The 27,701-nt window shown below is 36.8% G+C and overlaps 1 protein-coding gene across 1 annotated transcript in view; it reads right to left on the bottom strand.

The window, feature by feature from the left end:
• LOC124369912 overlaps positions 1 to 25,017 on the bottom strand; it is a 46,267-nt gene extending 21,250 nt beyond the window's left edge. The window contains exon 1 of the mRNA XM_046828088.1: positions 22,351 to 25,017. Coding sequence (XP_046684044.1) covers positions 22,357 to 24,522 — 2,166 coding nt within the window. The 5' untranslated portion in view covers positions 24,523 to 25,017 and the 3' untranslated portion in view covers positions 22,351 to 22,356. The remainder of the gene's footprint in view (positions 1 to 22,350) is intronic.
• Positions 25,018 to 27,701: the final 2,684 nt, after the last annotated feature.

Genomic DNA, 27,701 nt, shown 5'->3' with positions numbered 1-27,701 from the left:
TAGAGGATATTGTCACAAATCTAATGACACCAAAATTATTTAAATCGAAAATGAAACAATTAATTTAGAGCAGATTTACTGTGACAAGACGTGGCCTACATTGAGAGCTGCCGTTTATTCAGTTTTGTGTTGTTGGCTATTCACTGAGAACCTCAGTATGGGCCATGTCTTGTCACAGTAAATTTGCTTTAATCAGTTATTTATAGTTCGATTTTAATAATGTGGGGGTAATTACATTTTTGATAATATATTCTAAAAACTGTTATTCACGTAATTCTTGAGAAAAATTGCTGGCCATTTTGAAAATATCAAAGAGAATTTCATGATAATTGTTTCGGTAATTGGGCTTGTTGTCATAAGCATTTGAACCAAATGTTGTATAACTAAACTTATTAGTTTTTAAGATACTATTTTATTTCTTAAAAAAACCCATACAGACATGCAGATTGGAAACTAAGCATCTAAGACCCATGTTCATATGGTGAAATACGTTTTTCTTGACCTAAGCAATAACGTGGTATACCTTTGTCCAGAGAGTTACGGGACACTGTGTAAACTATTAAGCGCCATTAGTGAAATCTGTCTATATTTGAACCACAATATAATTTATTAAATAATCTCTTAAGTCGTAATCAATGATATCTCCCATGCCTTTTCTAGAATTGAGTACAGCAACGTTGGTATTCCCTAACCATCCCCTGCGACCCCCTCCCCACGGAATGTTGACACCAGGAGGCGACTACCAACTCTCAGGTTGAGGATGAGGAGCGCGGAGAAAGCTGTCAAATTCTCGGGTCAACCCAGTTTAAACCCAACCACCCGGAGGCATTATTTGGGACCGTTACGACGCTAGAAACCGGGACATCTTAAAGAACGGTACCCAGAAATGGAGAACAGTTCGAAACTCACGGAAAGAACTGTAAAAAACGTCGCGGCATTCCACATTAATTACAACTACACATGGAACAATTTGTTTTCCCGACTTTCTCCGGATTTGTCCGTATTTTTACTTAAACCACGCAAATCGGATCTTGATTTGTCCTTATGTACATGCCATGAGTGCACGGACTAATGTCGGAATAGGAGTACAAAGATATAAGATATAAGATAGGAGTACAATATTGTGATTTGGTATTAGTGTTTTAGTTACATTAAGTATATTTTATTGAAGACCATAAACACAAGGCTAATTCCAGTTTAGGCTGTAAAAGATTTTAAGATGTACTTGACAATCATTCTTAGAGAAAAATATTTGTACTTAATCAAAATCACAGGTTAAAGATACATTTATAAAGTGCACTCAAACACTTTTTGCAGAATATGCCGATATAGAAATTGTGTGGTTATTGTTTACCTCAACTATGAAAAAACTTGTGGACCATTCACAATTTATTTTTACAATTTACGAAAGTGACACATATAAATTACTATAATGTAAGGGACATCTAAATAATTTTGCAACCTAAAAGGGATTGGAGTATTTTATATTGTTCAAGTCTATTGTGTAATTGTTAAGGGATTAAAATGGTACTTAGAATAAATAAAACTACAAAAAGGGACATGGGTGCATTACAGGGGTGCTAAATGAAGCTAGCTTTAAAATAAGAAGCCTAAGGTGGAAATAAAACCTTAAAGACAGCTAAAATATTGTATTAAATAAGCTGATATAACGCTGTAATCACACCTTTACTTAATTATTACACATTATGAATTTGAACGAATCAGGATTGGAGCGAACATTTGCCATTGTGATACAAAATGATACAAAGAAGAGAAACATAAAGTTTCGAGACTTAAATTCCGACCCCCTACCTCAGGCGGATAGAAAAATCTATAGTTATAGCCACGCGACATTGATTTAATAGTTGAAATGTTTTTTCCAAAGTACAATTCCAATACCAAATCACTATAGGCATAATCCTATAAAAAGAAAGCCGATAAAGGAAAGCTTCATCTCAGAATACAAAGTTCCCAATTTTATTTTACCAGATATGGAAAAATAAAGGAATGCGTACTTTCAAAATCCACATCATGTCTCGTGGATCTGGCTAAGCTCGAAAGCACGCGAACAGATTGTCCTCTGGACAATTATACGATACGGTTCAGAATTTTGTGTAGTACTCCGACCAGAATCAAAACCACATCCTATACTTTTTTTGTTATTCAGACAACACGCCGCGAGGCTAAGATTGTCTCTGGACAATTGCACGCTTCAGTCGAGAATTTTGTCTGTTGCATCTGACTAGACTGCAGATTACGTCCTATAGGTTGCCTCTAGGCAATAAATATTCTGTCTGGACAATTGCACGCTTCAGTCAAAGAACTGTATCGTGTGCATCTGACTAGACTCCAGATCACGTACTATAGATTGTCTCTGGCCAATTGCACGCTTCAGTCAAGAATTGTGTCTGGTGCATCTGACTAGACTCCAGATCACGTACTATAGATTGTCTCTGGCCAATTGCACGCTTCAGTCAAGAATTGTGTCTGGTGCATCTGACTAGACTCCAGATCACGTACTATAGATTGTCTCTGGCCAATTGCACGCTTCAGTCAAGAATTGTGTCTGGTGCATCTGACTAGACTCCAGATCACGTACTATAGATTGTCTCTGGCCAATTAATATTCTATCTGGTGCATCGGACTAGACTCGAAAGGCCGTCCTATAAATTGTTCTGGACCAATTGCATGCTAAAGTCAAGAATTGTGTCTGGTGCATCTGACCAGACTCCAGGATCACTTCCTATAGATTGTCTCTAGGCCAATTAATACTCTGTCTGGTTCATCGGACCAGGCTCGAAAGGCTGTCCTGTAGGCTGTTCTGGACAACTTGCATGCTACAGTCAAGAATTGTGTCTGGTGCATCTGACCAGACTCAGAATCACGTCCTATAGATTGTCTTTAGCCAATTAATATTCTATCTGGTTCATCGGACCAGGCTCGAAAGGCCGTCCTATAGGTAGTTCTGGTCGAGAATTGTGTCTGGTGCATCTGACTAGACTCCAGATCACATCCTATAAATTGTCTCTAGCCAATTAATATTCTATCTGGTTCATCGGACCAGGCTCAAAAGTCGGTCCTATAGGTTGTTCTGGACAATTGAACGCTGCATTGAAAAATCGTGTTTGGTGCATCCGACCACGCTTGAAAGCACGTATTTGAAGATTATACCATGATAATTACACCATACAGTTCAGAATTTCCCTCGGTTCAGAATTTTTCTAAGCTTGAAAGTACATCCAATTGAATCTCCGGACAATTACACGCTATAGTAGGGAATTCTGTCTCGTAAAACCAGTGGAACACGGTACAGTTTGGAATTTCAACAATATGGAAACATTTCTTAAAAGCTCAAGAACATATTATCCAACAGCTTAGGTTGAAGTGACACCTGTTTTAATTTGGTCTTAAAATAAATATAAATGATTTGGGAGATCCTAACTAAAATGCTTGTCGCAAGATTCTATCAGAAACAAGCTGATGGAGCCCGATGGATTGGCTCACATACAGGATTTCATTTATAACTCAATCTATCGTCTAAGAAATGCTGCAGAATGGGAAAATGTTAATTGATCACCATCAGATTGAGCTGGAAGTACAGCGCGAGCAAGTGAAACTGTGCAACCAAAAACCACATATAGCCTAACCCCCACTGACAAAGTATCTTACCCTCTCGAGACCCTTTCCAGCATTATTTCCAAAGGGTGCCTTATGTGTCATTTGTGGCCTGCAACTTAAATTTCTTATATCGATCTGGACAACGCCAATTTCGTATTTTTCTGCATTTTTGTTTTCGAAAGCCTACTCTACATCCGCGGAAATACTTCTCCAAGCCTGCCGATCAGGGATTTCCTCCTACAGTAGATTCCAGGAAGAATTCCTATGGTTATCTCAAACTTTCTTCTTTCTTCTTTCCTTTCCTCACTTTCACTAGTAAAGGAAGATGTTATGTCGTGTAGAAACCCCACAGGATATCAAAACTAGGGGTGAACAAAATTAATGGTCCAGTCAATTGCACAAACTGTTAACGATTATACCAATAGTTACGCCTGTGGGTCAGATTCCGTTAAATGCTCCCAACGCTTAAACTTTATTCAATGAACTTAGAAAGTTATAAAACGATGTAGTTGAGTAACATAACTAACATTCCATCAATCAACAAGCATTTCCAGGTATTGCGGTCGGTATTGTTGTCGCTGTTATCTTTCTCGAGAATCCCGATTACGGCAGGCAGTGCGGCATCACATGATTATTGAAGTTTTTTACACGGTACATAATTGCCTTTCCATTACAATTCAATTTATATTTCTGATCAGCCCCTCTAGAATTTGATATTTTACTGATAGGTACTATCTCGAAGGATGTTTTTCTTTCGTTGACATCAGCGCAGGGTGCCCCGCGCTGATGGCCGGAGGCACTCGCATTTTGGGTGGCGGATTGTGATCAAGAATAAAAACAAGTTTTGTGTATTTTTTTTCAATAAAGAGTTTAGTTTTTGTTTGCTAATGTTTGTTTTTGTTGAATGTTTGTGTTTGGAGAAATGTAGGGGTGTGGTCTATATAGTACGTTAGTACCCTTTTTTCTTAGCTAGTAACCAATTGTAATTCATTATAATCATCCGTAAATGAAAAATTAGCGTTGGGGGCATAATGTTAGTTCTGTTACTCAACTACATCGTTTTATAACGTTCTAAGTTCATTAAAAAAGTTTAGGCGTTGGGGGCATATAACCCGGGCAATCTGACCCGCCTGTGTCCTATCCCTCCCTTGGCTCAGTGAAGAGGTCTCATCAAACAGAATAAAGATGAATCTGGATGGTTCACAACACTGACCTGCTCGATGTGTGGGATCTACCAAACTCTACCTTGGTGTCTTTGTTGGAGCAATACAAAACAACACTCACACACACATGGAAGTCTCCGATGCATTGTATTCTGGGTTGTGTTGTGAGAAGGACTAGGGGAACAGAAAGAAAGAAGACTACGCGCATCGCCCGCGGCATGGAGGCGGACGTGAGCAATGGAAAATACCGTGACAGCGTCGTGCCTGTGATGAGCCATTGCTATAAATACCTGTCTTCGACAACAACAGCGATTCTGCATTCCTTTTATACTAGGCAATCTTAAATTTAAAATCAATTTGGTGGTCTATTCCTACTGAACACTAAGGTAATGGAAAAAGCTGTTAGTTAGGTTTTTAAATTTTTAGTGCCTTTAGGATACCTTCCCTAAAGTCGTTATCAAAAACATTTTTTACCCTCAAAGAAGAATTGTTGACATTTAAATTGGGAACTTTGGGAATATATGTGAATTAAGAATTCGGAGACGGAATATTTTATAAATTAATTATGCCCTAATGAAATAACATGCTTGAATTCAATAAATTTTATAAAATTACATGTTCTTCAATAAAATAATATATAAGGATATTATATTGTTTATAAATTATATATATATATATATATATATATATATCATTCATTTCATCCATATTAAATAAACTTAGAATGTCCATATCCTTATCTTCAGACTCCTTTTTATATGAACCTGATGATAAAATATCCCCAAACACAACTTTAACTTCATACAACTTCTAGTCAAATAACTCTTAAACAACATTATTATCTTGTTTTAAATAAGGTATTTTAAACGATTGTAACCTGAGAATTAATTACAAATTGATTGAATCTAATACCTGTTGCACGGCCTCATTATTATCTAATATATATATATATATATATATCGTATATATGTATGTATATATATACAGGATATGTATCTACGATTTAGAACCATACAAGTCCCTTATGGGTATGGGTAAGGGTAAGCTACCCTGAAGATTCGTTCTGGAGATTCCCCAGCCATGTGGATTGTTTCCAAACTATATAGATAGACATAGCCCTACCCATTACTCTGATGCAGAGGATCAGGACTGCAAGGTCTTGTACCATTGTAGCAAAAAAGTAATTACAGTTACTTGATAATAAAGGTAAGCTAACAATATATTTGTTTAAAACTTAAAGTTTCGAACTTCCAAGGCTAAAGTGAAGCAAGAGTCCTAATACTTGTGAAACTTGTTGATTGTAAACCATATTTTATCTTGGACAGTCAGTCATGTCAACTTGGTCAAGAAAGAGATAATTACTGGTTCTAGGTATGAGACGTAATCTGCATCTGTTGCTGAAAGAGCAGGAGCTGAGCGGTTGATCTGGGGAAAACCGGTAACAGGTTAATATATATCCCTGTTATTACTTTCAGTTCTAACAGTATTCACTGATATTCTGTCACTTACAGTTCTTGTGCTTACGTTACGTTAGAATATAAAGTTTACAATGCCTTTAATATTGTTTCAGGTGCCCCAATAACAAAACAATCATTCTGTGTATCTTAACAAAGTTGAAATGTTTTACTGTTATCTATTGCTATCGGTTTAGTGATATCAGATACGTAGGATATTATCTTTGTATTTATCGAGTGAACATATCTCTACGTAGAAAATGTTATCTATCATGTTCCAAGATAGCGTGGAAATCAGGTTTCTGTTGAGAATACTTTGCTCGGTGAGTAATTTACTTTATATTGAACAACAATATATTTCATTCATTTACTGTTGTATTTTAATTATTTCAACCACTGAACCGTTCAGTACAATTTATCATTCAGGCTTGCCAAATTCAAAGCCGAAGGACTTAATTTTCGATTGCAAACCACATGGCGTTGAGGATGTCGACAAAATCTGCGAACTTAACATTCTTAAGTTATATTTTTTATCCAGTGCCTGTGTTTTAAACACAGTTATTGTATTGCTTCGCGAAAATAAATTTTTGTGTACTTGATGATTTTAAAGTAATTTAACTGTTTAAGTATTTAGAAAAAGATATATTGTGGATGATCTGGTACTAACAGTGTTTTGTCATGTTCGGGTCCTACACACTGCATAAGGCGGAATTGGTCTTATCTTGTTATTCATTCTTTATAACTGCAGTGTTGTTAAAAGTAAAAGTAAAGTAAATATGTCTTATTTTACCAGGCGAAGTTAGGACTAAGAAGCCCTCTCTAACACTTGACTTAACCTGGGGACCAACGGCTTAGAGGTGACTTCCGAACCACCACCACCACCACCAATGGCCGGGCAGGCGGACTGCTTGCAAGGACAGGATCACTCAGCGGTCACCCATCCAAGCAGCAGCCACGCTCGACGTTGCTTGTCTGGTTGATTGTTACTTTGATATTCAATGGTTTTATCCACTATTCACTGTAACCCTTATCCATGACACATAAAAAGCATCCAATTCCAACTTTTAATCTAAGTACTTAAGTGTATTTTCAAACAATTCTCGGAAAAAGGTCCACAATTAATTAATCCAATCTCCAAGTCACGTAAGAGACTACAAAGCTCACTCTCAGACTTAACGAGATGGGTGTATTCTCTATTCTGAATCGCTTAGTAGGGATAATTCTGTATATTTTTGGTAAACAAGCACATTGATAATAAAACGAGGCGATATGTAATTTATAACACTAGCTCAATAATTTCGATTAAACAAGTGTTACTGAACTGTTTGTATCACACACTCTGAATAAAGGGACAATAGTTGAAGCAGACGTTTATGTTTGTAAAATCTACGAGTCCTTTTTTAGGCAATAAAAATAAAATACAGCGGAGACATGAAACAAAAAAATCCAAAGGCGGCACTCACTCCTAAAATATAGTCTGAATAATTTGAACGCTCGGCCACACATTTCCGCTTGGTCAACCATGTATGTTGGATTCTTCCCATATCTAGTACTGAGCCAGAAAACAGGAGTATTCTATAATCCGTGCAATCATTTGACATTAACGAATCCTTACAACTTGACGTTATCGATTATCTACTCGATAATGTTACATCTGTATATTTTTGCCTTGAACGAAATTCATGCAAATATATAGTTTTAAAATGTTTTACGAGGATAAAGAAATTTGGAAAATTAATTTGGTCATGGAATAGTTTCGGTCTTTGCTAGGGATTTTGGTTACACCAACATAGATATACTTATAATATTAGAAGAAACCCAGAATTATTCAAAATAATAGTCAGTGGTTTGAAATTAATAATTTGTCCCAAAGTACCCAATTATTTAAATTTACAATTCTTAAACGAAATTTACAGATTTAATTCATTTTAAATGTTATGTAAGTTTTATCTCGATTAGCAAAACAAAATAATTTACGGTTATAAAAACTGTTAACATTTTTTATTTGCTGCTTTTTTATACCTCAGTTCGAAGTTGATTTATTGCTGTATTTTTAAACCAGAGAGAGGTCTCAGATATTTTTTATTTTTATAACAGGACGTTTCCATGAAAGGATAGAACTGATAAAAAATCTCTTCAAACTATATTACATATACAGTATTAAAATGGGTTTATTGTATTAATAAAATAAACAAAACAGGATCTTTTAAAATGAAAAAAGAAACGGCGGTTATGGCATATAACAGCTTATTTTTGCGTGTTGGCTAAAAACCAAAGAGAAACATTGCTGAACATATTTTATAAGCAATACTGATAAATAAGATAACCATGGAATTAAAAGAAACACGAATATTAAAAATCCTCATAAAAAATCTGCAACTTGACGTGTTCGTCCTCTCTATAGATCTCAGGAGTATTTCAAAAGCGTCAATGAAAAACGTACAATATAAAATTTGACTTCCTTGTCATTGAAGAAATGAGCACACCAAATCGGATTGACTCTGTGGGTATGACAGGTTGGTTTGGCAACTCACTCCGAGCCTGAGACCCGCAGAGGAGTGGTAGGTTGGGAGGAGGGGGTACCGTTACGTAACCTTCATACAGGCAAGGTGAGCCGGCCTGACTACCTCTAGCCCCTCTACGTCTGCAGGCTGAGCCACGGCGGCAGACCTGGCTTCTTGGACTCCATCTGGGCTCTGGCAGACTCTTGGAAACAGATTTGTTCCAATCTCTTGTAAGCTCTACAAGACTCACAAACCGTAATTCCTCTAGCATTTCTACTGATGAATATTGAGCCACGTTGGAGGATCTGAGGTCTTCGACACCAGTTAGGTCATACAAGACTGGAAATTCCTTCTACCTTTTGCATGACAAAAAGGTTCAGTCTCATTGGCGGATCTGAACTCTTAAAATCACATTTCTTCCACTATATCTACGTCTAAGGGCTCAGCCGCATTGGCAGATTTAGGTTATTGGGTTCCATCTAGTCTAGAAAAATCTTGGAACTAGATTTCTTATAGATTTTCTGGCCTCTTTATTTGGGCTCTAAAAGCCCATGGAACCCAATGTATTTTACATCTAAATGCTCAGCCACAATGTCGGAAATCCTTTTTTGTATATATTTTGGCTATACATGATTGTGTGAACCAGGTTTCTTTAAATCCTTCTACATCCAGGTCCTTTTTACTTGCCTACATCCAAAGGTTGTCATGGTATGTCAGTGAGTTTGGTTTTTAACTTTAATTTGTCCATAAAAACATCCTACATGCTAGGATTCTTCTTGATCTTTAAGTGTAAACCCCAATTATGGGTTAGGTTCCGTTAAGGCTTAGAATATCATGGCAAATATATTTCTCGTCAATCATTCCTCTACTTTTACCAGGATTAACGATAACTGATTTGATTTTAAGTGCCTACAACATTCTGTAGACTAGGTTTCTGGCTCCACTGTCTACTGGACTAATTGGAGATAATTTGTCTGCCCTCTTATCTACCACTGGGATCTACAAATAACCTGAGGACTCGGTTTCGTTAGACCTTCCAACGTTTCTGGAACAGCGGCAGAACTTTGTAGCCCTATAAGACTTGGGAACAGCCATCGCCATATCTACATCTACCACACATGGCCCGTTTTAATACTGATTACAAAGCAAACACATTAGTTAATTTATTTATTTATTAGTTGAGTAAACATCGTCCAAAAGTCCACCTCAGACGATTCACACAAACACACAAAGTCCAGACGAGGTATTCACCTGATCTCGTCAGACTACACGATTTTCACGAAATTCTCCAAAATCCATTCCCTTCTGGAGGACCATCCTGTTTTTATTTACTTGTGTGTCTTAAACAAATTCATAAACCAACAATAAGTTTCAAGATGGTGGACACTTACATATACGAACAATTTTAACTTTCGATTAGTTACAGGACAGATATAACGATGATCACCAAACGTAATACGTAAAAATAGATGTTGATGTCATAAGGTTCAAAGATGGTGATGAATATGTTCACTATAATAGCAAACGAGGAAGATTGTTCCGAGCCTTTCATCACCTTTTACCCCAACAAGCTACTTTAATGCTGCTTTAAAGTTCATTCACATGAATGAAATTTAACTTTCTGTCTTCTACAATTCTGAACGGGCATTTTTCCTTTTAAATACAGAGTTCTAACGAATACATTTTGACTCATATCAGCCCAATTCTTAACAGCTAACACTTAAATGAAATGGAACTCGGTTCGAAAATCTAAGAGGTTGAGAATGGATGAACGCAAAATCTAAGACGTTTGAGAATGGATGAGCGCAAAATCTAAGACGTCGAGAATGGATGAACGAAAAATCTAAGACGTTGAGAATTGATGAACGCAAAATCTAAGACGTTGAGAATGGATGAACGCAAAATCTAAGACGTTGAGAATGGATGAACGCACAGGGTATGACAGAGTTGAGAAAGTACGATCGTATCGGAGTGGGATAGCAGAGTATGGTTGTGATGCCCGGATGTATGGTTGAGAAGCCGCGAATAGCTTTACGTTCGGTCGGCCGGTGTTCGCTGGTTTGCTACCAAACCTCATGCTGGAAACCTCCACGTTTTTTTAATAGAATTTTGTTTAAGCCAATTTTTTCAAGGTGTAGTCCTCTCTTTTTAATCTATTGTAATAATAAAAGACTCCTCGTGCTTGTGGAAATCAATGCGAGTCGATTAATGCACGTTTCATAAATCGGTTAACACGGTTTTCGATTAATCCAGACATGTAACTAGACATATTAAAGATTTACCGAGCAATGTAGCTTAGTATTTGTTCCACCATTAATATGTAAAACCTCATTTATCTACACATCGTTCTTTACAAAATCTGACTGCTTCTACTACAAGAATATTCTTACTGGTCTATGTTATGAAGCGTACACTTCAACGCATAATAGTTCTATGTACTATTTGAGAAAAGTTTTTGATTGTTTGGATTTTTATACCTGAAAGATGAGTTGGATTGAAGGTTGAAATGGTACCTTTCATTATGACACGTTCTTATTTTATTCAGTTGAAAGGATAGAAACACAGTTACAACCAACCGATCCGTCAAAAAGACCCGTTCTTGTGTTTCCAACAGAAAAAGAGTAACATTCTTTAAAAATTGTACCAGTTACAGCCAGGTAGTTCCTGTTGTAGCGTTCAATCTGTGACGAATGGTCAGCCATTTCTATCACTTAGTATCGACAACGTGCCGCCTGTCGACCCATATCACTCGTACATGTTACAACAAAACTTTCAGAAAAACGACCAATTTGAGAAAATTATATCTTTTTGTGACAACACTACTATTTGGTGACACATTTCAATTTCTTCCTGCTCGCAGCATATTTTCGAACTATTAAAGATTTAAAGATTTGTTGACTACTAAATAGGGCTTTTAACAACCAAGGGTTAAAATACATTCAAAAGAAGATTTGTATAGTTAAAAATAAAATAGTGTTGTATTGGTTAAAAATAATAATGCTGAATTAATTATTCAAATATTTCTCTTAAATCTCGGATAGATGGTTGAGCATCCGTCAAATGTTGTTAGACTAGTCATTGTAAACTAAGTCATTCATTCTGTTGGAGTGTGAATGAGCATGTAATGAAATTTTGTTTTTCAGCATTACAGCTTTTATTGGTAAGGTATATCCAGTACTTGTTTTAACGCAACGCATACACTTAATCCGTACTACACCTGGGGCCCTGGTCACCGATGGCTCGGTCACAGGTGTCGTACGTCATAAACACAAAGGTGTACCCAAGATTTGGCAATGTTGGAAGGAGGGGATGGCTAGGGAAGAAGTATATATTGAAGGTGAAAGTGAAGGCGCCCTTGCAGTGTTGCCAAGTAGTCTTTCTCTAGTGGCAAAACTGCGTCGTATATTGTTTTGAAGTTGGTGTTTTGTTACAGGGAACTGATTGAATCAGTAACTCCAGTTGCCAAAATTGAAGCCACTCTGCAAAAATCACAGATTGAGAGAGAATAGAATAGATAGAATAGATTCTACCCTGCGCTGACTATAACCAGGACTCAAATTTTAGAGCCCTCAACTGTTCGTCTTCTCCTCTTGCTAAAAAAGAAGATTTAATATGTGTAGACCGATGAACACTAGAGGCATGCTAGCCTATACACGTTGCACGGTTGGACGGAACGGGTCTGTACAGACAACTAATTATCATAATTAACAAGCATATACCAATAACAAGCTGGCACACACTCGCGAACGCGCACGTGCACCAGGGAATGAGGAAGCTCAGCACTGCCGCAGCAGACGTTATGTAACTGTTAGGTTATCGAAGGACTTTCAAACTGCACCTAGAGACATTACCGCGTTCTTTACACCTTTGAGGACGTTTGAAATCCCTTCCTTACTGAAATGTCTTTGTTTCTTTTGGAATCCTATTCCTCATCACTATATAACAATAAGACGCCATGACACTAAAACACATAACACTTTTTTGGATTGTATATACTTTTCAGCATTTAAAACAGCATTTCGTATTGAGGATATACACATAAAAACAATTCAAATATGGAACGTGTGTGATCAATTTTAGTACGTTTTTAGATTTGGAAGCTTCAATAAATTCACTCCTAAAATAGCTCAATAATCTTGAAGGAAATCTTTAAAATATTACCAAAAATTCATATTCCCTGAAAGTCCATCCACAAAATTCCCGGAAAATGTTTACCAAAAAGTATGATCATTGTGAGCATTTTAATTGAACAAAACATTACTTTTATTACAGGGATCATGTTGAAATGAAATGAAATGAAATGAAATGAAAAATGACTTTATTGAATACAACGTAAAACATAAAACATATTCAATTGGCGAGGTTAGGACTATTAAGTCCTCTCTTACACCTAACCACAAATTAATAAACTCTACTATTATGTTTGTAGGAAACAATGCTTTATTTCTCTTATAGGTTACTTCATAAAGAACAAAGTAAGAGGTTTAGTATACTACGTAACTAATAGATGGACTCAAACTCACACTTTATAAATAAGGCTAAATTACGAGACACACCATATTTCATTATATACAAACTAGAGCAGCCTGTACCAAAATAGTCCCATGAGATGAATTTGGGGCGATGTTGCCATATCGCTGCTGATCATTAGCTGTTCCCTGATGTTGAGACGGGTCGGTAATTTTTTATACACGTAAAACTGGCAACATTGTTGGGAGCGAGGTGTAGAGGGGGGATTAAAACGAAATAGCATTTTATTTTGTTTTCATCAGAAATTTTGGTGTTGGTTCCTCAAAACTGTATTTAACTGTTTTCGTACTACTAGTAAATTCTCAAAAGTGTAATGTAGGTTATTGTTTGTACACCTAAGATTTCAGTTGTATTCTTATATGAAATCATAATTTAATATCTGTGAACAATAATTGCGTGGATATTTGATTTTTACCACTTTAAACTCCATTTAATAAGCTAAGAATATTAAAAAAATAACTCTTTTTGCACCAAAGTATAATTTTTAGCTAAACAAATAACTAGTCCACTTAAAAGATTGGGTTTAAATTTTTCACAATTAAATGGCAATACTATCAGTATGGTCAGTAAACGTTTATTTTTCTTCTGATGGATGGGTCAGAAACCCACTGCATTTAGACCAAAAAGGACCCCTGCGCCTCCTATAGTTTTGCTTATCCGTCAAATCTGAGGCGTTTCCAAAGGCTATGAGATTGGTGAATTCCTTTTCTCTTATTCCTATTGGAATTAGCAATATGAAACTCCTAGGCGACGTTTCCTTGTTGCACAATAGAAGGAAATTCCAGCCATATGTTCAACTAATTCTTTAAATTCTCCACAGGGCCTGTATTCATTACTCTGGCTAAACCTATCTTCAGTAGCTGTTACTAAAGGAGGCCATGTCCTGTTAGCATTTCAGTAAAAATAGAGTAACTTATGTAAATTGTGTAAAACGTCTAGCCCAAGCTTGGAATAAGGACATTTTAGGTTCAAAATCTAAACATTTTTCAAAACATTAGAAAACGGTAAAAGATAAACTACGTTATCAATCTAAATATCGTTATTCAAAATCAGGCCCTTTAATTGGACATCTTCACGACAAAGCTAAATACAACAAATGCAGAAAAACACATATTTAGGGGCGACTCGAAAAAATCTATTTTCATGGAGGGCTCCTAAACTAATATTTCCACTGAAAGCCAAAATTTTAATGTTTTACATTTAGAATGTTTTCTTGTGGTTACTATACCAACAAAAAAACCAACCGGGTCGTTCATGTCGTAATTATGTCTTTCGTAACCTTATCATACGTTTCCCTTTCTGCAGGAGGTAACTGCAAGTGCAAGGTACCTCCAGATAAGATACAGTAATATGTCGTGTTTGCGAAGGTCGTTTCGTTTATTCATACCTGCGATAGTAGGCCGTGAATGTCGTGGCAGCCGCCATGCCAACATTCCTACATACCAGCTGCTATCGGCATAAACAGCAGTCTGTGAACGTCACACCTTGGCACGAGTTACACCTGGGCGTTACCAGAAATCCCGGGTCGGCCGGCAGTTAGAAAACTAACGCCTGGATGTATTAGCCATAAGAGAGGGGTCTGTAACTATTCTTCAGTTTTATTGCCCTTTCTGCTGCCAAGAGTGAGTAAAAGCGTAAAGTTATGGATAGAACCAGGGTCGACTCGAGCCCTTGGGGGCGTCAGGGAGTAGGGGCACCAAACTGGGATTGATTTTTTCGGAAAAGAACCATCAGAGATTTATCAATCAGCGTCAAATTTATTGGCTTAAGGATATTTTAGTCGTTGTTAATTTTACTGTCATCAATCTTAAAACTAGAATGAACTATTCTCTTTTATTTAACCACACAACATATTAGCATATTTAGCTGTTATTGAAAATCCATGAGATTCACTTGAGTGGTTTAGTGCAAGTAATTTAGGAAATATTACCCAGCAGGAATCACTTCTGGCTGGTTTAAACCTTCCATTTGAACCTACCAGTGTGCACAGCAAAAACCGCTGTGTCACTTATATCTGGGTAACCTTATGTATGTCCAGGAGCTGCACATCACTAACAGCAAATGTCCAGATTCTGGGGTGTAAGGGCAATTTGATAGGTCTAGTCTACTGCGGAAGATGACTGTTGGAGTTGGTGGGATTCGTTCCCTAACTATCAGAGGTTCTTGTTAGCCTCAACAAGGGTTTGCCACCCCCTGCCCGCTTTGACCGGAGAGGCTGGTTCAGAGCTGGCCTCCCCTTCTTCCGTGGAGACATGAATTTGAGATTAGTGCCCTAATTCTTACTCTTGGATCTCGATAGGAGGCGGCCCCTATCCCCTAACCTTACCCATCCTGAATATCCTGTCACTCCGGAAGCAGCGCTAAGGTTCTTACATGACTAAGTGCAATTTATAAGCTTCTTGTCCTAAGAGAACAAAAAAATGTAGGAAAGATACGTGTTTACAGGAGACATCTTCTGGCTTTGACGGGCATTTACGGGACAACCTGCAAAATATTCTCTTCTTCGAGAAAAGGGGATAACAGATTCCCCTGCAACTACTTTTTGAGCAAAAGACGTGACACCGTGTGGGCAGTATCTTTTATGCAAAACTGTTGTTCAGTTTTTAAATTGAGCCACAAAGAGTTACAACAATGGTAAACGGTACAATTGTCATCATCGGAATACAAATCTACCTATACTCCCAAAATGTTATCGTATCATTTTTTCTGAGGTGCAAGTTTTTTATTACTAAAATACCAATGCTTATCATCATCACCATCTTCACGAATGAACGTTACAAGTCATACTAATTTCCTAAGGCTTTAATTTAACTGCGAAACATTTCTTGGAAAACCTGAATAAAAATTGAAAGTGGACAGTTATATGCAGCTGCTGCAGCACAATAGTACACGTAGGAACAATAAATAGCGATAACAATGGTAGTTTCTCTTGCGTTTAGCCGTCATAGTTGTTTTATTTGCACCTTTTATAGTTCTTTGAAAACTCAACAATTCCAGATTTATTGGGACTAATTTCAAATAACTTAGAACGCTAGAGTTATTGTTCTGTATACCGTTGCAGTAATTGAGTCCTTGTAGTTATTGACAAATGCAGAAGAAATTAAGTGTCTGGTGAAAGGTTTCTTAGAACGAAATATTTTGTAATATAAGATTAATCAATGTTTAAGATTAGAAAGCTGTTGAACTAGAAAGAGGTTTTGCAGTATCTTAAAAATTTTAATCTACAAACATTGGTTAACCTTGTAGCACAAAATATCCCAATTCTTGACGAGACTCGTCAATAAACCTCACCTTGGAGAAATATTCCTTTACAAAAACTATAAGAACAGTGACATGCCAAAAATGTATGGAAAGTTTACTCTAATTTCTAAATTAGGATTAAAAAAGAAGGCCTTGCCGAAAATATTTTAAACTTTATCGTCTTACTTTATTCCAACCTATATTACTTCATCGCGGTGTTCTCAAACGCACTTTTATAATCAAAGTTAATATAATCCAACTCAAGTTTTAATTAAAATTCACCTCTTTAAAAACCCCTCTTAGAGTGCAAGTGGAACAGGTTGAGTTAAAAAAATAAATATTTTTGAGTAAAACATTTTAAGATACTTTCCTTACAAACAAAAGTTGTTTTAAAACTACTCGAGGAATTCTATGATTTACAGTAGTATTTCAAGACATCGACAAATCAGGCCCACAAAACAATGCATAAAGGAAAGGATTTTAAATATTTGTAGTATTTTTATGAATGATGACCGGAATAAATTATATACTTCATTTTTAACAAATGTTATTTCATTACGAAATATTTCTTTACATTAATAGGTTTTAAAGAGCGTACGAATTTCTTAAATTATATTTCGTTGAAAAACGCCATTTCTTTAAGTAATACATAATCTTAAGTAATCATCAAGTTCAGCCAGTTCAGATTTTCCTTGGACCTGGTTACAAAATTAGCCAATTTGCCAACTTAAAGTACCTGTAATTCTTCATGAATTTTAATATTCGTTCTGGCTTCTGGGAAGTTGTTTGGTTGTGTCTGGAATTCTAAAATTGGGAAGCTTAAAAAATGAAAACTTAAATTGGTTATCTTTGTAAACGTGAGTATTTTATTCTTTGGGATAGAGAGGCTGTATCTCTGGGAACCGAAATCGCTTTCAGAGTGCTGCACTGTCCGGTTGTGCTTTAAAAAAGTATTTTGAACATTGTATAGAAACAACCCTTTCCTATAACTTTCCTGACGGCATGAGAAACTATAAGAAAATATTTACATAACTCCACGAGGAACTGTATAGAATTTTAAGGAAGTCTTGGGGACATTTTATAATCAGGCCCAACAGAAAAAACGGCTTAAGAGAAAGTATGTGAATAATATTTGGCTAAAACGTATTCTTAAATTTTATTTCATTGAATAGTGTCATTACTTGAAGTCATATTATGAAATGTATATGAATACATACTTTAAAATATTCATTTTTATCATATGTGGTTTTTATCAGGACCTGGCTACAAAAGTTCCTAAAATTACTTCCATTTGTTCTATTTGTTCTGATGTTTCTATTTTTCTATCCAGAGAAGTTATCTTAAAGATTGTGATTCTGAATTTTAAACAAATTGAACCCGAACAAAATATTTTTATAAAAGGTGAATTATACTATACGACGTTAATTACCTTATATAGACCGTACAAAACCGCATATTCCATGATATGCCCTTGTTCCCATATGTGTATTTCAAACATTTTCAGTTTGAGTAACAAATAAAGACCGATTTATTACACAAACTATGCAATATTTTATACCTTTCCTTAAAAAAGGATACAATTTATGGGATAGTGCAGAAACTTTCCAAATTTTTCAAAACTACAAATCACACCTATATTTGTTCAAGGTGTATTAGAGTAGTACTTCCGATTCTTCCTGCACTATGCCTACAGTTCCTGAAATGTTACTTATGGAATTTATATTGTATTGTGCAACAGTGGTCTAATTTATGTTGAAGTCACTTTCTGTACGATTTCCAGACGATTAGGCTGTTTTTAATTAAGCTCATCTCCTTTGATTTAATCATGTGTTTTCGTAATAATAAGAATGCCTTAAAATGTATTAGCCTATGCTACATTTAAAGGCCAAAAAACAATGGTTTGGTAACATTAACTGTATAAAGTACACATTACCACATTAAGTACAAACTATTAATAGTAAGTAAAAATATAAAAGAACAGCATGAATTTACAATAATAATATTACTATTATGTCTTAAAAGAAATACCTACGCTAACATTAATATTGTTTTGGGGGCTACAGATAATATGAAAAACAATTATTTGGTTGCAATACGAATAAAATACCAGTTTTAAAATCTATTCAATAATTTGTTATTATCAATTTAAAAAAAAAAAAAATTGATTTAGATTGTTTATATTCCTATATTTAAAAAAAGCTGAAGCTAAAAGCAGTCTCACTCTAAATTTCAACATCGTTGTGCAAGGCATCACACTAATGCTATGTGGCACTAAACTTACTTTTTTATCCATTGTTAGTGTATTCTGGTAATTATGACTTACAGCTTTATAAATAACAACAAAATTCCATTATTTGAGTATGGGATCAAAATTTGACAAAAATATGTACATAAACTAATTACGATGCATCTGGAATGTTTTGATTAGGATACGGAATTTGTATTTGACACATTCTCGGGTTGTCCAAATTTCAACGGTGTAGCCTGTCACAAACAAGAAGCTGTACTCTGTTCCAAATTTTGAGTTGAACCTGTCTGCAAAGACCTCCGAAACTAAAAAGACCTATTTTAATTTAGATTTGTACTCTAGAGTATTCGCATATGCTAAAGAATACATTTTTGTCAGTAACATATAACTGTTTTCATAATTTGATAATGTTACCTATGAAACAGGCTTACTTTAGTTTTTTCAAAATACTTTTAAAGTTTCTTTAAATTAATTATACAAAAATGTGTTGATGTCATCATTTTTGTTTCATAAAGTATTTTTGTGTAAAATTATCAAAATAGTTTCTCTTTCTTAACACCATTCCAAATTTGGAAAGTGCTTGTGCTACTCACCCCCCCCCCAACTGTGTTGAGGGAAAGAATTTCTGGGTTAAATGGCCAGATTCCAATTTTTAATTCATTAGCTGCGTTTTGGCTGTAACTACGTTTAAGCGAGGTAGTTGATGACAACCATGTACACTTGCTACCTTTTGATCCTCTCTTTCTATTGAATTTGAATGATAATTTATTACGATTTCTTGAAAAACTCGCAAAAGTTTAAGTATAGAAACCAATCAAGTTGTTCAAGGATTTACGTGATTAAACGTTCCTATGAAAACAAAATTCTAAGAACACAGTAAACTCTGAACAGCGCTCTCACTATAAATATGTTAATAGTAAAAATATTGTAACTACTTCCATTCCCTCCCTGAGACGCCATTTTATTACAAAAAGTTACAATCAAATAAGAAACGGAAGAAACACTCATTAAGTACTCTTAATATGCATGATATTTCTGCTTTTGTAACCGAAATAAAAACATCGATTTTAAGACAACGTTCGATCTATATTCTGTGTTTAAAGTTCGCTACAATCGATAGTTTGAACAGAAATAGGATCGCCGACATTTGCCATCATTAAAAGTTACTAACGACTGAAAACCCATACACTCTACTAACCACGATTGCGTTTACGAAATTCTTCAGTATGTTCTGTAGAATTTAGTCTACTTCGTCAAAATATATCACTTATTTTCGTAGTAGACTTAAAAAAAGAAATCAATCTACTTCTTCAGATGAAGCCAGACTCGGGCAAAGGTAGTTTCAGCGAGTTGGCCAAACATCTGATTTACGTTACGAATTATATACAAAACCTTCTTTAACACACAAAGTCAGACCGGAGGAAAAGTTGCAATTCCATTTGATATCGTAACGGACTGGATTTATTAATGCTCGAAAACAGAAGAATGGATTATTTACATTTTTTTAATTCAAGGTCTATATACCCGTAGCTATACGCGCTAGTGGGATAATCTTTAACAGTTGTAAGATTTTTAGAAATTATAAGGGAAAGTAACGCACGATTAATACAAACCTCGATGAATCTGAGATACCATCTGATTGAAGAAAGATTCGATTCCTCTATACTATCGTAATGTAATAAATCACTTTTGCATACAACGTAATAGAATGGCCTTAATTATGATTATGTACGTCATTTTACAACGTACTTTGCCTTACTAAGCACATACTATTTCCAACAGATGAATTAGGCACAGACCTATCGAGCATGTTAGATTCAATTAAGTTGATAATACATATTGTAATCATTTTAATTTAGTCCCATATATTTTCACCGGGGACTTTTCTAGTTACAGAATCCCGTAGTATACATTAAAATGCTACATCCTTTTACTGTGAACTCGAATAATGCAACACATATATTTATACTATTTAGTGTAAATTTCCCACCGGAATATCTGTCTACTAGCTAATATAATTATCCATTATCTGCAAAAAGATACAGATATCGTAAATCAAAACAGCAATGAAAATATTCCCATATAATTTTATTTTCAGGTATTCTGTTATTAAGTCTAGTAACTTGTTTATAAAAAAATTTAAAAATGCAAAGTATTTGCATATAATTACAATGTAATTTTAATATCAAATTCACTAATAACGTGGCAACTGCTGTCATTATCCTTTATCCCTATTTTCGCTTATTTTCTTTTGGCATTATCGAGACTTTGAATAAAGAAATGGTGACGTCAAATTTGATGATTATTAATTTTCTGAATCATTATATTGATGAAACTGACGCTCATAGTTGTTCAGCAACTAGAAACAACAGTAACTCTACATTTCAAGTTAAGTTTAAAAGGAATGACGTAGAGAACATAAAAATAACAACAGAGGTGTTATCAGAGTTCAATCACATGCCATTCATTATTATTTGTGTTCCTATTATTCTCATAGCGAGGAAGGTGTATAATTCTTCATTCCCGTGGAAGGTGTAGTTTCCTAACTGACCAATAGTTGGGTGAATGGTAACCAACCATTTAACCACCATTGTCACACTAATTATTCGTGATAGGGCATTACCTGTACTCGAGGTTAAGCTTACACAATTACTTCCTTATCTTCTAGATAACACTAATTGTGCCAGGACTTAAACCGCTTGGACATCGCCAACCTTTCTTTACCTTCAAAGTTACTTTTCTGTTGAAAAAAAAGACACATTCAAAGAAAGTTAGAATTCCAAATCGTGACACCTTCACTAATTTTTGCACCTTTAAACTCTATTCTAGTGACTGCATATACTTGATAAAATTTGGAAAACCACTCATTTATGACTGCATATTTTCCGTCATTGGCCTTTCTTACCAATACATCATCAAATGATTAAATTTATGATTGAAGTTGATCGTCAACAGTAGAGAAGTATTCATAGTTGAATCCAAGACATGAAAAAGTGATTACATTTAAAACTTAAGTGACTCGATTAAGAATCATGAATCGAGGCTGGCAACAGCTGATGGCAGATGTTGGACAAGTATTGTGTTCAGATGGCTATCATTATCGACTACAGTTCTTCAGTTCATGATATGCCAGATCTAATTGGTCTACCTGCTCCGTAATTTACATATCAGCCCCAGGATTGTTACGTCTGACTACTTTCAAGTCATGCTCCTTAATTATTTACTTTCATTTCTTTCTTGAAACTTCTGCGCGGTCTTGTGTCATAGTGGAATATTTCGTTGACAGTCTGTAACTCTATAGTGATGCTATTTATTATGAGGAGGTTTGATGTTGTACATTTTATGGACGGGTAGACTGTAAAATTAGTTCCAAAGTTAATGAGATTTTTTATTATATAACGCTTAACATTTTCAAATGAATGTTCAGGTCCAAGTTTTACGATTTGATCACAATAATTGTATGGATTTCTAATAGTAATGCTTTCGCTGGCATAAGTAATTTCAACTACTTACTAAAAATAAAGTAAAATTAGATATTACTGAATATGCTCATTTCGTATCTTATAAATAATAACTTTTGTTTTATATGTTACCTTAATTTATCTGCGAACTTTTGCAGGTCGCTGACGAGCTTGCTGGTAGACAGCTGGTGGTACCTCAGACCTCTCCAGTTCGTCCCCAGACAACTCCAGGTCTTGCATCATCTGGATAATCTCACGCTCTTTCTTCATCTCTTCCTTGTTGACCGACCCCCCGTAATATGCACCGTCTCCAGGCGGTCCTCCTCCGTTTGGAACAATTGGTGGAGGCGCGAATTTTAAATTAGCTAAAGATCCGTAAGATCTCGATCTGTGTTCTTGCCTTATTGAATAAGAAAACGCTCGTTCGTTGAGGTGACCCTTCCTTCTGTAGATACCGGTGTTGAAAGGGGATTCGTTACCATCTTCATCTTCTTGGTCTCCATTAGCCTCCTTCTTCTTTCCATTTTTACTACCTTTACCCTTTCTACGGTACAAGCTTGTGTTGAACGGAGATTCATCCTCGTCCTCGTCTTCGGGTCTATGATCTCCATTTATGATTGATCGCTTTTTATTCTGTTTTCCTTCTTTTACCTTTCTTCTGTATATTTCGGCATCAAAAGGGCTTTCTGGGTCGTCGTCATCGTCCATTCGCTCGCCATTGACTAATATAGGGATGGACTTCTTGTTCTTGCTGTCTTTTCCTTTCTTTTTGGCTTTCACGTCCATTGTAGCGTACTGCTGCATGAGGTACGCCTCGTGAGGGAAGTGACCCGGTTGATACGAAGCGACGGGGCTCAAGGGTCTAGTAGATGGCATGTAAATAGGTTCCTCCATCGCTACAGGCCAGTGTTTGGAGTGTTTGCGACCTGACTTCATGTACATCGGGTGCGGGGGCATTGGTACAAAATTTGGCGGTAAAATGTGCGGACGGGGTGGCATTACTACGGCTCCTGACTTGGTCGGTCGGTGCGAATACGTCCCTGCTACCATTCGTCTTGGATGAGGTAACGTCGTGGGTACCATCAAGACCGGAGGGGGCGGGGGAGGAGGAGGATGAGGAGGATATCCGTTCATAACCTGAGAATTGAACTTCCTCAGAACTGCCTCATTAGAGTAGATGTGGTTCGGATAACCCATTGTGCCTCCTTTCATCATGGTTCCACTCATCGAGCTTTGTGAGCGAAGGCCAGCTTGAGAATGGCCTGTCCGTATCAACGATCCATTCATCATAGGGTACATTTCTTCTTTGCTTTCCCCTTTCTTTCTCTTACTTTTGTCTTTGTTGGTTTTCTTTCCTTTTTCCTCTTTCACGGGAGGAGGTGGCGGAGGTGGCGCGTTTACAACTTGTCTGGGCCTCATAGATCGAGTGCTACGCATGGTACTACCTCCATATTCGCCGTAGTTCCCTTCTCGGTCTGCCGTAGATATATCCCTGGTGCTCCCTGCCCATATCTTGTGATTCTCGTCCCCGTTGTAGATGGATATGTCGTCAACAGAGTTAGAGTTGTCAGGGTTGGAACCCAAGGTATCTCCTCCGTTCTGGTGTATATTTGCCTGCAGAGTACTGTTGAGAGTGAGTGTGCTGCCACTAGTAGCAGGCTGGGACGCCATCCTTCTCCATCCTTCCACCTTCTCTATGCTATTTGAGCTCATGATCGGCCGGTTGTAATTCCTCAAGGTACCGTAGACACTGCTGGCATTTCCCCCGGAGTCAATGTGCCTCGCGTACGAAGAATCGGCATACGCATGGAAACAACATCGCACTAATGCGTTGGCAGCCATTTCACGTTTGCAGATAAAAGTGTGACATTCCAAAACTTTTATACCCATCGTTCTCCGCAGAATCGCAGCGAATAAGGGAGGATGGCTGGGGTTTGGTGATCTGGCAAAGGGCGAGTCTAACGGAAGGAATCTAGGTTGAGTAGAAAATGAAACAGAATTCTTTTCTGGGACGAGAACATACCGAACAGCCGCGCAATAGTGGAGGGTGTCAATGGGAAAGAACCGCGTTACCTTCTTGTGGTTCTCATCGACGTTCTCAAGCAGCAGGCCGTTGCTCCAGACGCTGAGCCAAGAATCGATTCCGCGAGCTCCTAGTGCTCCTTGCTCCGGGTACAGTTCTCTCAACGGCTCCTGAATTCCCTGAAGGCCATCCTTGGTGACGTGCGGGACGGCCGAGCCCAGGTAGAGCACCCGGCACCGACAGATCGGGGTGGAATCGTTCATGATTTTATGCGAAGACATGACAACAGTCGAGCGACGGAGAAGGTAGGAGGGACAAGACAGTTAGCTGGGCGAGCCAGTGATGGCGGCCAGGGCCGAGGCGCTGCGGGCCCAGTGATGCAACATACCGTCTCCGCAGCTGTGTCGATGACGTGTCCTCCTCCGGTCCAAGAAACAACACTCCAAGTACACAAGAACACACAAGTAAACCAACAGAATACCACCGCGATCCAAGGGTTCGGAATAGTTGCGTGTCAATCACTACGCCATATTTGGCGGATCCGGAACTGACACCGAACACGTCACGGGTCCAACTCGGGCCGTCCTGGGGCACACTCGGAAACACAGGATACTACTGCGAATGTAAGAAAAGATCACTTCACGTATATCGATGATAAAACGGTAAATACACGTCCAAAGCCGAAAACACTATACTCGGTATACCGACAATCCCGACACAGTATGCGACGTTGCCGACTGCGACTCACGAACTGACTTGACCTCCGGTATCGCGGGGCTGGCTGCCGCTGCGCTAGCCCCTAGTCGTTGCCCCCTCCCATCCCTACCATCGCCACCGCTACGCATGAGCCTTCCCTCCCTACCACCGAGGTTCGGCTGCGGCTCCGTCACCGTGCATTCCACTCCTCAGGCGCTGGATAAATAAATAAGTAGGTCTCCACGCCATCCGTTCTACCGACCTTTCACTACAATATACAGCAAGTTGTGTAACGCTTTGCGGCCCAATTAAAGCTATGACTGAATCTATTTACGACACGTCAGATCGTAAGTCTTTCGTATGGTGATCGAATTTTCACGTATAGTGAGTGATTGCACCTGAAATCCTTGTACGAATGAATGTAGGACAAACCTCAATCTAAGATAATTGCATTCATAGAATTGTTCACGCAAAAGTACAATAAGTGTGAAACGTGTGTTAGTATCATGCAAAGTTGATATTTAATTTTCAAAATTATTCAAAACTCTGTATTCGTTTTTAAACACAATACTTGTTAATGTCATAAACAATGCATTGCCTAATGTAGCGCATCAAACTTAAATTTTGGAAATTATACTTTTTCGGTAAATTTTATTTAATATATTATAATCTCAACAAAAAGTGCCATATTAGTAGGGAAATGGAGTTTTGTTATTCAATTTACATTCAATGTGTGCCCTTATCATGAAAGTTATATTCCAAATAATTTTCATGACATGGAATAAATAATATGTCTGTATGGCACTCTTTAGTATTATTGTAAACTTAGCCAAAGCTACGTCTCATAAACATAAAACCTCAAATAGGTCATGTACCAAGTAGCCTATTTCTTAAATAGCTTACTAGCCTAGTACTAATAAAACAACAACAATACTAACATTTTGATTAATACTGCCCTATTTTGTTTTTAGCTTAGAGAACATGTCATTAAACCATACTGCACTCGGAGATTATTGCTAAGGGGTTTAAATGCATATTGTAATTGTACATGTTAAGGGTCAAAAGCGTTAATAACATATGGTGAACTTTCAAATACAGTTGTGCTGGATCACAATACAAGAAATGGCGACCTGCGACCTGGACCTAGCCCACTGATCATACCTGCTGCACTGCCACAGAATTCCGACGCAGTCCCTGATCAATAAGTAGCCTATTCTGGTAAACTAATTACAATCACAGAGAGGCGAAAATATAAAAGGCGGCTTTGAGAGTACATTCCTGGTTGAAGGTTACTATCACTGTCTTGTTGAATTTTAGTATTAATACCAAACTGTATTTTAATTATTTTGTGGCATACTTTTTGGTGGTTACTGGAACTGTTGCCTAACTTCAGTGCATGACTTTTATGAACATATATCTAAATATATATGTAAATCAACTTTGCTGTAATATGACTTGTGTCATATTTACGTTAACACATACACTGGACGAGTTAAAGGCAAATAAAAGAAATCCGTTACATTAGCCTTAAAAGACTGTAAAAATTGGACCACTTTACAATAATTACAAAGCTTACGTTTTTAGACACCTAATACGCAGTTGGGAAGTCGTAGGCTATTATATAAGAAAACAAAAATATACTGTATTGGTTTTTTGTTTTTGTAAATCAGGTCAAAAAACGTACTTACAATTTTATACAGAGAAATTTTGATAAAAAACAGTGTGTTCCAAAGTTTATACACACTGAAGGGATCCTGGAATATATACGAAATACAAGAAATATTAAATGGAAGAAATTGTGCGTAATAAGAAGACCAACAAATTAATGTGGTCAAGTTAATTATGAGTTGCGTCGTTCACTCGCTGCGCTGAAATAACTGTTTTTGATCACAATTTTCAAACTGTCACAGCTCTCAAATTAGTAAACATTTCTTACATTGAAACGTTTTTTTTTTACATGAAATCTGCATTACATTTCTTCTAGTTTTTAAATATTTTAATGAAGACTTTTCCAAGTCAAGCAAACAGGAGGCTTAGGGTTCAAGTACATTGTTTTCAAGTAACGAGACTTTTTTTACTTAATCAAAAGAAAGGGGATTTTTTACTGGTCTCAATAATACCATACGTGTTATAAGATTCATAAAAACCACGTTTTTGTATGGTTGTATGAAGTGAATGTTAATTTTAATTTTCGGATAGTTGATCAACCTGACTGATATTTCACTACAAACACTGTTGGATCAGCTGTTTAGTAAAACATAGAAATTATTAAACAATTACATTATGAAACAGAGAAAAGGTCAGTAAAAATTACTGTTACTAAAATTTTTTTTTTTTTTGATTAGCTGACTAGAATGTTAATTTCACACTGTGTCATAATTTATAAAAATTAAAATCATCACAGAAAACAATTTAACAACCTAATTAAAAATTGTTTATTTTACTCTAACTAAAAAAGTCCGCTGGCCCGTACATTCACAAGACTTGGCACGATTGGATATTTTTATTTGAAATAAATCCTCAAAATAAGGTTGTATAATCCCCATAGATCTTGGTCCCATTGAGAGGGCTCGGGAAGGATCGTTCCTGCGAACGTAGCCATTCTGAACCACGCAAGGTCCTGGGAGGGCCGCGACGAGGGGGCGAAGACGAAGACGAAATGAGTAAAGGAATGTGGGGTTTGGCGCCTTTGTTAAATTTTTTGCCGTTCACCACCAGTCAAGCGACCACCGATGTCAAGGCTCGGGCCGGACGGAAACTGCCA

The sequence above is a fragment of the Homalodisca vitripennis genome, chromosome X (assembly GCF_021130785.1).
Source record: "Homalodisca vitripennis isolate AUS2020 chromosome X, UT_GWSS_2.1, whole genome shotgun sequence".
NCBI lineage: Eukaryota > Metazoa > Arthropoda > Insecta > Hemiptera > Cicadellidae > Homalodisca > Homalodisca vitripennis.
The sequence above is the reverse complement of the archived record's forward strand: the minus strand, read 5'-3'. Positions and strand labels throughout refer to the sequence as shown.